This window comes from Cygnus olor, chromosome 7, assembly GCF_009769625.2.
Source record: "Cygnus olor isolate bCygOlo1 chromosome 7, bCygOlo1.pri.v2, whole genome shotgun sequence".
NCBI classification, from domain to species: Eukaryota; Metazoa; Chordata; class Aves; order Anseriformes; family Anatidae; genus Cygnus; species Cygnus olor.
In genome coordinates this window covers 23150148-23164393 of record NC_049175.1, presented here as the reverse complement: position 1 = coordinate 23164393, position 14246 = coordinate 23150148, and the positions used below count along the sequence as shown (strand labels likewise).

General features: G+C 70.5%; 1 protein-coding gene across 1 annotated transcript; it reads left to right on the top strand.

Annotated features, from left to right (window-relative positions):
• Nucleotides 1-4173: 4173 nt before the first annotated feature.
• Nucleotides 4174-6202, top strand: NKX2-3 (NK2 homeobox 3). The gene is made up of 2 exons (XM_040563717.1): nt 4174-4839; nt 5471-6202. Exons 1-2 carry the CDS (start codon nt 4503-4505, stop codon nt 6109-6111), a joined length of 978 nt encoding a protein of 325 aa, XP_040419651.1. The 5' UTR covers nt 4174-4502; the 3' UTR covers nt 6112-6202.
• Nucleotides 6203-14246: the final 8044 nt, after the last annotated feature.

Genomic DNA, 14246 nt, shown 5'->3' with positions numbered 1-14246 from the left:
TTGCTGCAAGGACCACCACCCTTGTGAGAGCCACTCTTATCTCCCAAAATGCTGAGTGCTGAATGTTACACACAGCTACTGGTACCCAGCACCACCCTGAATCCCTCAAATCAAGCTCCCAACTTTGAAACGTAGGTATTTCTCAGGACACTGGAAACTCTTGGTATGACCGTCAGAAAAACATTTCTCATCGAGGTTTTGTTTGGGGACACATTTCCAAACCATACATCTCCGTGAAGCACACGTAAATCAGCCAATGCCAGAGCAAGAAAATACTGAAGAAAAGCAAATATTTGCAGTGACATATTTCTCCAGAAAACGGGCACTGCATGGGTGGTCGTTCTTGGCAAGGGCAAACCAGGGGGGCTCCCAGGACGCTGAGAGGCAGATGCAGGTGTCGACTGGCAGGCCCAGTGGGCAGGAGGGCGCAGGCATTCCCGGCAGGGCCGGGACAGGGCAGTGGGAGAGGAAGGCAGCACGGTGCTGGGCGAGCGCGCAGCATCCCTGGCAGGGACCCGGCTCCTCAGCCTGCAGGAGCCCTCCGCTTTCTCGGGGATTAAAGAGCGCATTTCGTTTGGAACAGGAGTGGAAAGGAGTCATTGCTGGGAAAGCGTCGCGGCTGGGATAAAAGCCGCTCTTTATCCCGGGAGGCGGCGGGCCAGGGGCCGTGCCAAGGCGGGCGCGCCAGGGGAGCGCGTCCCGGCCCGGTGGCCGCAGGCGGGGCCGCTCCGTGCCCGCTCTCCCCGGTGCCTCCCGGGGCGCGCCCGCCGTCGGGGCCGGGGCTCGGTGCGCGGAGCCCCGCGGGGAGGCCGGGGCCGTGCCGGCAGGTGGCCGGGGCGTGCGGGGCCGCAGCGGGCCGGGAGCAGCGGGACACCGCCGGGGCCGTCCGCCGGGCTCTGCCCCGGGGTCCGCGACCTCCCCGCGGCGCGTCGCCGGCCCCGCCGTGCGGGGGCGTCCCCGTTCTCACATAAATCAGGGCCGAGCTCCTGGGAAAGGGCCATCCTTCACCGGGCGCTGCTGACAGAGAACGAGAAACAGACGGGCCCTGAGATAAACCACGGCGCGGAGCGTTTACACAAGGGCAGGCTCTGTGTAAATAGAGCCGGGCGCGGGGGGCAGCTCCCGGCGGCGCGGACCCGCACCGGCCCCCGGCCCGCGGGGCTCGGGGCTGCCCGGGGCGGCGGGCAGGTGGGCGCAGCCCCCGGGGGTCCCCTCCCGCGGCCCCCGGGGGTCCCCTCCCTCAGCCGTCGGGGGTCCCCGCCCGCTCCCCGCCGGAGCCGGGGCCGGATTACCGTGTTTGTTTGTTTACGGCCATTAGCGCGGGGCCGGCTCCAGCACTCGGCACCCGCGAGACTAATGGAGCAATTAGCGGCCCCGCGGCTGATAGCATCGCCCCGAGCGAGGCCCCCGGGCCGGGCAGCGTGCTACCGGGCCGCCTGCGCCCGGGCCCCGGCGGCGGGGGGGCCGTGCGGGGCGGCTCCGCCCGCCGGCCGCGATGTGCAGGGCTGCTGCCCCCCCCCGCTCCGGCCCGGGGGGGGGGCTCTTGGCTCCGCCGCAGCATCCGCACGGCGAGCTCCATCCATTACAATAATCCCCTGTCTAAACAGAGCGCAGGAGCGGCCGGGACAACAAGGCCCCGCTGTAAACAGAGCTCAGGGGACGCCGCTAATGATATAAATAAAATAACCATTAATAGCCCGGTGACCCCGGCCCAGCCGGCTTGGGAAAGCCCCGGAGCCGCATCCCGGGGCTGACACCCGCCGGCAGGTACCGGGGCTGCGCCCTCCCCTGGGTCCCGCACCGGGACCCCGCCGGTCGCCCCGGCCGTGCCCCCCGGCGCCCCCCGCCCCGGTACGGACGGGCCCGGGCAGGGCCGAGCAGGGCGCGGCTGTGCGGGGCCGCTGAGTTCTGGCCGGAGCCGTTTCCTCGCCTTATCCCGCCGGGAACCGGCCGCTCTCAGCCCGCCAAAGCGGGCCCGATCCGACCCCACCGGGAGAAAAGCGGGGGCGACCGGGGGTGCTCCCACGCGTGTCGTGTCCCGGTGGGGACCTGCCCTGTCCACCCGCGGCGCCTGCGTCCCCCGAACACCCGCCGGGGCCGGCAGCGGCAGGAGGGAGCGGGCCCCGGCCGGGCCGGCCCGGCGGCGGCAGGGAAGCGGGTCCCGGCGGGGGAACCGCTCCCGCCGCCTCCGAGCCGCCCCGGGGAGCCAGTCCCGCCCCGCCCGGACTCCCCGTGCCCGCGGGCCGCGCCTGGCGCTCGGCCCGTCCGGGGTGCAGCTGCGGGCGGCAGCGCGCTGGCGCCAGGCGAGCCCACGGGGCCAAGGAGCGTGGGCAGAGCCGCCCGGGCCCGGTACCGGGCCCTCGGCACGGCGGCTGGAAAGTCAGGAGCTGGAAAGCGCCCCTAATTCCACGGCCACCCAGGGCCCAAAAGGCCGAGCACCGCTGCCTTGCCTCGCTCCGGTCCCCGCTCTTGCCCCTGCCCTTGCCCCTGCCCGCCCCGCCGCAGGGACCGGCCGGCACCGGGCTCCCGGGAGCGCGGCCCCGTGCACAGCCCCGGCCCTTCGCCGCGCCTCGGCGAGAGCCGCCGGCCGGGAGCGGGGCCCTCCGGCGGGCGGGAGCGGGCCGAGGCCCTCGGCGGCCCTGAGAGCCACACGGCGCTCCTCGGTACCGGGGCCGCGGCCCGGTACAGCCGGGGCGCCGTGCGCGGTGTCGGGCCCCGAGGAGGCCCGGCTACGGCGAGCGCGTTTCCCGGTCCCCCGGCCGAACCGGGAGCAAGCGGGGAGCGGCGAGGAAGGAGAGATTTACTGCGTGGGGTTCGCGGCAGGGAACGACCCGGTGCGCCCGGGCCGGCTCCGGCTCCGCCGGGGGAACGGGAACCGGCCCCGCCGCGGGACCGTGAGCACCGGAGCTGCGGCGTCTGCGCGGGACCTGCACCCCCGGCCCGGGGCTGCGGCGCCGGTAAATGCGTTTCGCCGTTGCGGTGGGACACGGGGAAACGAGGGCACCGACAGGGCCGGTAAATGGCGGAGCCGCCGCCCGGTAACGACCCGAGAGGGGCGCCCGGGCAGGCCCCGAGCAGCCCCGGTCCCGGGACACTCACCTGCCCGCCGTGCGCGCCCGGCTCCCCGCCGCCTCGCCTCGGCGCCGATCCGAGCCCTGCGGGGCGGCAGGATTTTAATCACAACGGAATTTCCCACCCGGGACCCCCCGCCCGACACTTGGCGCTCCCGGTGCCCCCGCCGCGGCGGGCTCTGTGCCCTTCGAGCTGCCGGGGGCCGCGGGGGCCCGCCGCGGGGCTTCGGCAGCCCCCGCCCCGCCGCTCCGGTGTGCTCGGCGGGGAGAAGGCGCAGCTCCGGGCCCGGGGGGGACTCGCGGTGCGGAGGGGCTCTGCGGGCAGCGCCCTGCTCGCCCGTTGCGTTACCCGCCGACACGGCGGCGTGGCGGCACCGCGGAGCCGCTGCCCGCCCGTTACCGGCGGGAGAAACGAAACGAAACGAAAGAAAACGAAAGGAAACGCCGAATGGCCCGGGTTAGCGCTCCCTGCCCCTGCCCCGCTCCTCCGCGGCTCCGGGCTGCCCGCCCGCCGCTTCCCGGCCCGGTTCTCCGGTGCCCGGTGCCGGCGGGGCTCCGGGGCCCGATCCGGCCGCGGCGGAGCAGGGAGCAGGGCGCGTTCCCGGGGCGGGCGCGGTGCGCGCTGGCTGTGGCCGGCGGTGATTTGCCTCTTACGGGGGACTTGCGGGACAAGCGGGGGGGGGGCCCGGGGGACACGGAGAGGGTCGGGCTACGTGTACGTCGCATGGCCGCTGTCCGCCCGGGACGCGGCGGGCACCTCCCGGCAGCGGGGCGCTTTTGGAACCGGGCGGCCGGTTGTGGCCGCGCTGTCGGGGGGGCCGGGCCCCGGTTGTGCCGCACGTGTTCGCCCCTCCCGGGGCCGGGCCGAGCCGTGCGCGGGCAGGGGCCAGCGGGGCGCGCCGGGGCGGGGGTCCCTACCTACCTACACGTGCTTAGCACTGGGAGGCGCGGCGGCGGCCGCGGCTCTCTCCGGGGTCCCCGACCCCGGCGCGCGATGCCCGAGCCCGCGGCTGTGCCCCGGCGGGCGGGTGCCGGGCCGGCGGGGCGCTCTCCGGGGAAGCGGCCTCCCCGAGCGCAGCCTTAATACATTGCTATTTCTGGCCGGGCGGCCGGAGCCGGGCAGGGGGCCGGCTCTGCCTCCCCCTCCCTCCAATGGCGAGGCCGCCCCCGGCCCCCGGCCCCTCCTCGCCGTGACGTGCCGGCCCGGGGCAGAGGAGGCTCCCGAGCCCTTGGCTGTCCCTGCAGAAGCTGTAACAAAACGCAGACCCCCAGCGCCGGGCTAATGGAGGCAACTTAGACAGGAGCAGGCGCGGCCCCTCGTCTCTCGGCGCTGCCTGCTCCCCCCGCACCGGGCGCGGCGCTCCCCGCCGAGCCGCAGCCCGAGCGCCGCCGGGCCCGCGGGACTCCCCGGCCGCTTGCTTCGCTGCCCCGATGATGTTACCGAGCCCCGTCACCTCCACCCCCTTCTCTGTCAAAGACATCCTCAACCTGGAGCAGCAGCAGCAGGACCCGCACTATGGGGCCCAGCTCCCGCACCACCTGGAGCACCACTTCCACCCCGCCGCCTGCCTGCTGGCGGCCGCCGACGGCGCCCGCTTCTCCGACGGCGAGGAGGAAGAGGAGGAGGACAAGCTGTCCTACCTGACAGCGCCCGGCGGCCAGGCGGACGCGCGGATCTCCACCGACAGCTACGTGCACGCCGTGCTGCGCGGCTCCTGCGAGGCCCCCGGCCCGGGAGAGGAGCTGGACCCCGCGGCCCGCGACCCGAGTGAGTATCGGCGCCGCCGCGCTCCCCCCGCGCCCCGCCGGGACGGGGCCGCTCCCGTTCCCCGCGGTTCGCTCCGGGTCGGTCGGCACGGAGCCCCGGCCCCGCCGCGTCCCCCGAGCACCTCGAGCGGGGGCTGCGGGAATTCGCAGCCTCCGCGGCCCCGGGAAGCGCCTCCACCGGGCCGCGCCGCGATCAGGCCCCGGCTCCCAAATTTCGCCAGCGGAGAGGGAGGGAGGAACGGGCCGGGTTAGGCCCAACCGGCGCCCGGTGCGGCGGAGCCCTCCCGGGGAGAGGCGGCGGGCGAGCAGGTGCCCGGCTCCGAGCGCGGCGCGGCCCCGGGGCTCGGCCCGGCGGTGCCGCCGCGGTGCCTCCGCAGCCGGCCCGGAGGAGCGGAGACGCGCCCGGCCCCGCCGCCCGAACCGGCGGCTCGCAAGCACGGTGCCGGTGCCCGGCCCGGCGCTGCCTCCCGGCCCGAGCCGCGGTTCCCCGACGGGCGCGCAGCGGCGCGGCACGGGGCACGGGGCACGGGGCGGTGCGCGGCGCGGGGCTCCCGCCGCCCGGTGCGGCCCGTCGGGAGCGGCGGCGGCCGGCGTGGGCGAGGCGCAGCCGTGACCTGTGCTCCCCCGTGCAGAGAGCTGCGCCCTGAAGAAGCCGCTGGACGCGGCGGAGAAGCCGGACGAGGCGGAGAGGCCGAAGCAGCGGAGCCGGAGGAAGCCGCGCGTCCTCTTCTCGCAGGCGCAGGTCTTCGAGCTGGAGCGGCGCTTCAAGCAGCAGCGTTACCTGTCGGCGCCCGAGCGGGAGCACCTGGCCAGCAGCCTCAAGCTCACCTCCACGCAGGTGAAGATCTGGTTCCAGAACCGGCGCTACAAGTGCAAGCGGCAGCGGCAGGACAAGTCGCTGGAGCTGGGCGGCCCCGCGGCCCCGCCGCCGCCGCGCAGGGTGGCCGTGCCCGTGCTGGTCCGCGACGGCAAGCCGTGCCTCGGCGGCTCGCAGGGCTACAGCTCGGCGTACAACGGGCCCTACTCCTACAACGGCTTCCCCGCCTACGGCTACGGCAACGCCGCCTCCTACAACCCCGGCTACGGCTGCACCTACCCGGCGGGCACCGGCGGCGCCTCCGTGCAGGCCGCCTGCAGCCCGGCGGCGGCCGCCGGCCCCTTCGTGAACGTGGGCGGCCTGGGGGGCTTCGGCGGCGGCGGCCAGCCCCTGCACCAGGCGGCGGCGGGGCCGTCCTGCAGCCAGGGCGCACTGCAGGGCATCCGGGCCTGGTAGCCCGCACGCACTCAGGGCCGGGAGCGGACAAGGCAGCACGGCCCGGCGGCCCCGCAGCGCCGTCGGGAGCCGCGCCGCAGCCCTGGACCGAAGGCGGCGGCGGCGGCGGCGGAGGGGCGGCGCGGCGGGCCCCCGGTCGTCCCGGGGCCGCGGGGCGGGCCGGCGGCGGAGAGGAGCGGAGCGGAGCGGCGGGCCGGGGCTGCCCCAGCTCCCCGCGAAGCGCCGCCGCCCCGAGGTGCCGCCGCGACGGGCGGCCCGGAGCCGGTCGCGCCGCGCCAGCGGAGCAGCTTTGCTTGTAAAAAAGCCGACGGCGGGGCCCGGGGCTCCCGCGGCCCCTCTATCTACTCTGTATCGGTTACTGCCAGCGCCAGCTCGCGGAGTCAGTCAATAAACCAGGTGCAATATCCGCCGCCCGCTCCTCCTTCGCCCGGCGGCCGGGGCCCGGCGGGGCCGGTGCCCGGCGGCGGCGGGGCTCTCGCAGCGCCGTGCCCGCGGGGCAGGGCGGCCGGGCCGGGATTGTGAGCGTGCCAAGGCGCTGAATGGGGCCGAGCAGCTCAGAGCCGGCCCATTGTGGCCGCCGGGCCGGCGCTGAAAGGAGCCGCCGAGGAAGGTAGCGGGAATAGGCGCTTATTGGATTCGGGAACAAAAGGTGTGGCAGGGAGGCGAGGGACAAAGGGGCCCCGGCGCCGAGATTGACGGGCCGCTTTGCCCCCCACTGAGGCCCGGGCCCGGCGCTTTATGCGCGGGGGCTGCGGAAACGTGCTGGGTTTTGTTCCCCTTTCTCTGAGCGCAGGGGGAGAGGAGGGGGGGTCCGCGGGCCGCTGATTAGGGCCGGCCGGGCCGGGCAGCCTGAATGCCGGGGCATTATTGCTACATGTTCAGCCGCTTCGCTCGGCTGCAGGGGGAGGGGGCGGCCGAGACCCGCACGACCGGCTGCGGGGCCGCTCCCGGCCCGGCCCGGCCCGGAGCTGTGAGGGGGGAGCGCGGCCGCGGTCCCGGCCCGGGCGCGGCCCCGCCGCGGAGCCCTCGGGCGGCGCCGGCTCTGCCGTGCGGCTGCCGTGCGGGGCCCAGCGGCTGGGCGGCTGCGGAGCCCCGTGGGCTCGCCCCGGCGGTGCGGGGAGCTGCCCCGCAGCGTCCCGCACGCCCCCCGAGCCGCGCCGCCGGTGCTCCGGGAGAGGTGTGCGGCCTCCCCGGGCGCAGCCCCGGGCTCCGTGTGCCTCCCCTTGCCCGGCGGTGCCCACCGCGTCCTGCCCTCCTCCCCACGCGTGTCCTGGGCTTTGCCGCACGCCACCGCACAGCTCACGGGCACGGGCGCTGCTAAAACCCGCGCTGATATATATATATATATATATTTATTTATTATTATTTTTTGCACCGTGCGAGTTAAGCGCGCACCGTTCGGAAACCACCGGAGAAATTCACAGCTGCAGCCCCGGGCTACGAGCAGGCTCCGGCCCCAGCCCTGGCTCGGCTCGGCACGGCTCGGCTCGGCGGCCCTGTCCCGCGGCCACCCCGCGGCCGGGAGGCTTCGCGGGGCCGGCGCTGGGAGAGGATGCGGCACGCCCAGGCGATTGTTTGCTGGATGGCAGCAAGGTGTCGCGGGAGAGGAAGCCCAGGCTCCGCTCTTGGCTTTCGGAGATGAGCGGTTAAGGCCCCGCGGTCTCGTGGGTAGAAACAGGATAGCCAAGAACAAAGATAGGCAACGTCCTCCCTCCGCGGCAGCAGCGAGCCGAGATTTGTCTCTGCCATAGGAAAGAGCTGCATTTTCCTCCACGTTCTGCCAGACCGCTGTTTGTAAAAATAGGGGACCCCGCGCGAGTTCACGTCTCGGTGAGCAAGCTGGAGGAATGGAAACCGCAGCACAACCTCCTCCAAAATTGGGGCGTGCGAGAAGAGCTCCCCGCTTGGCACAGCCCCTCCAAGTAAGTGACAGATGGTCAGAAACCCACCGCACCCCCAGCAGCACCCAGAGGCTCTGGTTGAGATGCATGCGCCTGCAACCACTCTCTGGAGTGCACTCGAACAGAGCAAAGGGGCGCGCGCACACACACACACACATATATCATGGTCCTGCTGCAACAGGCAACGCCAGGCAGTACCGGCATGACGAAGCACCAACAGCCCCAAGCATTGCCGTAGGCATGAGTTCAGTCTTGTGGGCACCCCGCTTATGCCCGGTGACACCCGTGTGTGCTCCCCAGCCCTGCTGTCCCCACCCGGGGCCAGACCAGCACGCAGCCGCTGCTCTTCCAGGGCCTAAGGGATGCCAAGAAGCCCGGCTGCAGGCTGCTGAGGCACGGTGGAGGGAGTTCCTGCATGTCCACCATAGCCAGCCCCGCTCCTGGACAGATCCCAGCTGTCCCACCAGCTCAGGCTGGGGGGGTGGGAGGGGGGCAGGGGCTCGGTGGGAGGGATCCAGACCCCCGAGCCGATGGGGAGGACGGAGCGGCCAGCGGTGCTGGGGAGCTGGGAGCGGGGCGGCGGAAGTGAAGCGCTCCAAAGAGGAGGAACAGCCGGCGGAGGCCGGTGGGAGGGAGGTGGTGGGAGACCGCAGATTGGTCAAGCGGCCCAGGGAGGAGAGACACAATGGAGGGAAGTCACTGCGTGGCCACGCTGGAGGCAGCGCCCGCCCGTGACGCACCTCATCCCATGGCGCCCTGCGCCGAAGCGAGGTGCTGCTGGCTGCGCCCGAGGCGAGGGGTGCAGAGCATCGGTGGGACTCCCTCCTGCATGGTCCTGTGGTGGCGGTGGCAGGGCTGGAGGAACGTCAGGGAGGCAGAAAACCATGGTCAAGGGGCAGAGGTCACGCGTTGTTCCATCCCAGTCAAGCAGGGGGATTCACTGAAAGCGCTGGTTGATTCTGGGCAGGGCTGAGGTTGCCCAAAACAACGCGCTGGCTTAAGGCAAAGGAAGGGTTGGACGAGGAGGCCAGGCTTTAACCACCAGACCTCAGGTCCACTCCTTGCGTGGGCTCAAATTCTGATTTTCATCCAGGCTTCCTGGCCAAGGAGGAGCCCATGAGCAGATCTCGCCTCTCCCCACTAGGCTCCAGCGACTGCCAGGAAGGGGCTGTTCAAACCCCAGTCGCAGCTGGTTTCCTACAGCCTCTGTCCTGCCCAGGATCGCACAGGAGCAGCACAGCTCCCTCTGGAGCACCGCAGATGTGCTCTGGCTTCCTCTACTTCCCGACATCTTTTTCCACTTCTCCCTTCCAAGCCTTGCGATCGTCTCCCCCCTCGTGCTCTTCACCCTTCCCGGTTCACGGTGCGCTTGCAGGCATCAGCAGGGAGCTCGCCTGGGCGCGGGGCGAGACGCACGGGGGCCCAGGCTGCCTGCAGACCCCGCTCCAACCCAGGCACAGCCACTGAGGCCTTGGGGGAAGGGACCTGGGGACCCCACAGGAGCCCTCAGTGCTCCGAGGGAGTACTCTGGGAGCTCCCCCCTGCCTACACAAGGAGGGGTTGCTGCCCAAGCACTCCCCAGTGCTGAGAAAGCTGCGGCCAGCCATGGATTGGGTAAATAAATTAAAATATCAGTGGTTGTGCTGTGCAGCAGGGGTTTCTCACACCACTTGCCTACCAGCACAAGTGCCAGCGACCTGTCTATCTTTCGTGGATGAGTTACTGATGGCCCCAAACCCTCCTCGAGCCTGCCCAGCGCACCACGAGATGGCCACACCTGACTTAGCAGGGGGGGCTCTTGCGTTTTTCAGCCTGGTCCCTGCACTGGTTAGAGCGGGCGCAGAGCTGCTCCGGGGGGGGCTGAAGCAAACCGCCCGAGGAGACCCCATCACCGTGCGCCCCGCAGCGCAGAGCAGTCCGGAGGCCACCTATCCAAAAGCCACCATCCGAAGGCCACCCGCACCCCTGGCCGGCTGGGGGCAGCGCAATAAAAGCAGCACAGGCTTTGCAGGGGTGCCGGGGCTGTGGGCGCCGGCCGGGACCCCCGGGCGCCCCCTCTCCCAGCCGGGACACGGGGCACCGGCCTGTCCCCAAGCGAGATACGCCACCGCCACCTATCGGCAAGCGCACGGGGCCGGGCTGGGGGCGGGCACCCCGGTGTCCCCGTGTCCCCGCGGCTGGCTTTGGGTCGGTGCTGGGGGGGCTCAGCACCTCCCCCGGCCCCTGCCGTGTCCTTGTGCCCGGCCGTTTGCTGGCTCTGTAAAAGCCGGGGAGCTTTAGCCCCTCTCCACCCCAAAGCGGTGCCGCCCCCCCCGGGCCGGCGGCATCCCCAGAGCCCCCCCCCCCCTCCCCGGCCCCGCTCTGCCCTCAGCCTCCGGGCACCGCGCTGCCCCCGCCGGTCCTGCCCCAAGGACGCGGAGGACACCGGGGACACCGAGGACAGCGGGGACGGGCGCCGTGCGCAGCGCCTGCAGCCTCCCACAGCTCCGGGCTGCAGAGGGAGCTGTGCCCCTGCTGGAGCCGCGGCCCGGTGTTGGCCCGGCTCCCCGCTCCTGGCCCTTCTTACAGCCCCTGGCGGTGCTCCAGGCGACGGGCTGCCCAGCTCTGGTGGGCACCCAAAGGTGCTGGGGGCAGAGAAGACGGCCTGGGTTCGCATTTCTCCTCGCACCCGCCGTGCCGTGCTGGACGTGGTCTGTGCCTTGCCCGAAGACAACGTCAGCCCCTGTGCCGTAAGCACCCCGGGGAAACGAGGGCCAGGAACAGCCCCAAAATGTTCCCAACACACGAAGACACAGTGAGAGCAGACCCAGCCATGGGACGTCATGGGTGGCTCTCTGGATGGCCTCTTAAGTGCCCACAAAGCAGGTTTTCAGCCTTGGCTTTACCTTTCAGGCTGTTGGGCGAAGCCTGGGCTCCCCTCCTGCCTGCATTCCCGCGATGTACGGCAGAGCCGGGCTGCCTGGGACCTGCACGGGCAGGGGTTGCCCCCCAGCTGCTCCAGCAGCAGCAAGGGTCAGCAGGCAGCTTCCCAGGGCCCACCAGAGGCAACGTCTGCTCTGTGTCCAGGCAGCTCCAGCTCCTGAGTTTACCACCGCTGCAGGGCCGTGGGGTCATGAGAACTTGTATAACTTTATTGGGGTCTGACAGAGCCCTGAGGAATCCCAGAAGCAGCGCAGCCGGGGCTGGGGGAGGCTGCGAGGGCACCCCCCCTGCTCCCCGCAGGCGCCAGACCTCCCCCTCCCACTAAGCAGGGCTGGCAGGCACCGACTGCCCCATGGCAGAGGGGCTGGGGCAGGAAATTTTGGGGTGGTGCAGGGTGCAGGCAGGGATGTGGTGCAGCGAGGCAGTGCCCACGTCCCCCTCCTGTCGGCCACCAAGCCGGGCTGGTAAAGGGATGGCTTGGACTCAGCCCCCAAGGCTGGATTTGCTCAGGAGCCCCCCAGGCACAGGACAGCCACGCTGAGGGGATCTCCCCATTTTGCCCTGGGGGAGAGGAGACCCCTGGCCCAAGCAGCTCATCCCCCAGCTCTGCCCTTAGCCTGCACTCGGCCATCTCGAGTTACCCCGGCGGGCGGCTGGGTCTCGCTGCAGCTCCAGCTACTCCTGGCAAGGCAAACGGGGGCTGCCCGAAATAGCCTGGGCTCGTGCCATGGCAGGGCTGCCGTGCCCCCAAGTCCATCACCTGGGGCAGGGCTGGCAGTGCTGCCCCGCTCTGCCCTGCTCGGGGACATCACACCTGGCACCGGCAGCGGGATGAGGCCGGAGGGGCAATGGGACGTGGGGCCGAAGGACAGCGAAGGCTTGGACGTGGCTGGGGATCCTGCAGGGGGGTGAATCGGGTTGTCTGCGGAGCTCCGATGGGCTGAGCGCGGCTCACTTGCTGGAAGGCCAAAAATAGCCCGGTTACTCAGAAGAGGCTGTAGGAGGGATTTCACATGAAGCACAGCCAAATGCCGAGGAGGCCACAGGCCCATCCTCGTGCAGCGGGGCTTCAAGGAGGCGTCACGGGACCTGGGAAGGGCAGCAGCCACGGCTGAGCTGGGGCACCCAACCCCCAGCGGAGCCCCCCAGGGAAGGCAAAATCCCCTTGCTGCGGGCAGGGAACGTGTTTGTGGGGATGCCACCACCGCGAGCGGGGGCTGGAGGTGCTGGGTAAGGGGCTGGTTGGTCACTGCAGGAGCCTGCGCCCAGGGCTCACGGCACCATCACCACCAGTGAGAAACCAAGAGCAGCAGCCTTCCCCCGGGAGGTGTTTCTGGCACTACCCGTAGCGGGGAAAACCCTACAAGTTAGAGGGGCAATAGCTGAGGGGATCAACTAGACACCCTGCTAAGAGAGGTGGCAAAAGTGGGACTTCTGTTCAACTGGGATGGACCCAAATGCATTCAGTCACAGCAGGACCGGAGGTGGACTAGAGGACCTAAGGAAGCCTCGACAACACAATTAAAAGGCAAATCTGAAAGCTGCAGACAGGAGGGATTTTCCTGGGCCCCTGAAGCTCCCCTTGACGAGCCCCACTGGGCCCTGAGCCTCACAGAGACAACCCCCTGACAGCCAAGGGCTGCACAGGGTGTGTGGGTGTGAACCAGCCTCTGAGCATCCCTGATGCCCAGTTCAGTTTCCCACTCTGCACCCACGCCGGGCTTGAGTTGAAGCCGTCTTGGGGCGAGGAGCTCCGCACGCTGCAGGCAGCGCCAGCAGCAGGCACACTCCTTCCCGCCCTCCACGGCCCGTGCGTGGTCCTGGAGCCGCTCCTCGGGCCGGCCGCTGGCCCAGGGCAGAGGTTCAGCTCCGAGGATGGAAGGAGATGGCAGCAGGACAGGGGATTTTTCCACTCTTCCATGGCTTGGCCAAAAGGGATATCTGGAAAGCCCCCTGGCCGCTCCCGGGCAGCACTGCTGTCCCCGCAGTGCCACCACCCCGGGGCTGCTCTGCGGGCACTGGCAGCGCCCTGCTGCTGCTGGGTGAGCTGGCAAAGCCCCAGCAGAGCAGGCAGGCCATGGCCTGGTGAGAGGGAGGCCAATCGCTTCCCTGTGCCGTGCTGAGTTATCACACCCCCGTTCCCGGGGGTCTCGCTCCCTCCCCCGGCACGTCTGCGGGCAGTTATTCCTGGAAACACCCCTCCTCATCCCGGAGTCGCCTTCAATCATGCCTTCGCCCGCTGACATTTATAGAGCCTCTTCCAGCGGCCGACGGATTTAACAGCACGAATCTCTGCCCGGCCCCTGCCTGTGTTTGTGCCTTTCCCTCCGAGGCATCTGCAACGGCCTCGGCGCGAGGGCTGGAGGCGAAGCTGCGGCTCTGCCCTGGCCCCACGGAGCTGGGCCGTGCCCGTCTCCTGCTGCTGGCAGAGCCCAGCCCCGCGCTGCCCGCTAATCCTCCCTCGGTCTCTCCCGGCCGTTTCTGCTGCTCGGATTCCTCCCTCTTGGGTGGAGGAGCCGCAGGGCTGCCAAATCTTGCAATACTCGGGTTATTTCTTAAAGCCCCAGCTGCTGAAATGGCGGGGAGACCGGAGGCTCACCGGCTTTCCGGTGGCTTTTGTTTCTTTAAGGAGTGGCTGATCCTCCTGCCTGCGCGCAGCAAGCCGGGCACAGGAGCCCGCGGGGCACAAGGAGCCCGCGGCCCAGGCGGGGAGCAGCGGGCAGGCACGCAACCACGCGGGGCTGGTGCCGACCCCGTGTCCCCTCCATACCCAGGGACACCCCGAGCGGCGAGGGCGAGCCCTGCTCACCCAGCCCTGAGCCTTCCCAGCAGCAGCAAAGCCCCTTTCCCCTCGCCACAAGCAGGGTGCGAGGGGCAGAGCCCCCAGCACCCCCGTGCGGGGCAGTCCCGAGCCCCCAGGGACGCTGGCAGACAGCACATACCAGGGCCGTGAGCGCATTTCCTCCAGGGAGTTATTTCAGGCATGGCCCGTCCATCCGTGGGATGGATGCCCCTCCTGCAGGCACGCAGGGAGCATCCCGCTGGGGCCAGGCGTCCCCACGGCACCCCACAACGGGATCCGTGGGCTAAGGAAGGCGGTACAAGTAAGCGAGGCATCGGAGCTCAGCACACGGCCCCTCAGTGCTGGCTCGCTGGTCCAGAGCTGGGTGGGACTCCGAAAGAAATCGGGGTCAGCATGGCTAAGAAAACAGTTAAAAAAATAAAGAACTGTTACATTATTAAATCGGAGAAAATATCGAGCAACCGTGTTCGTAGGGTTTTAAAATGCCCATCAAGGCACAAACTGGTCTA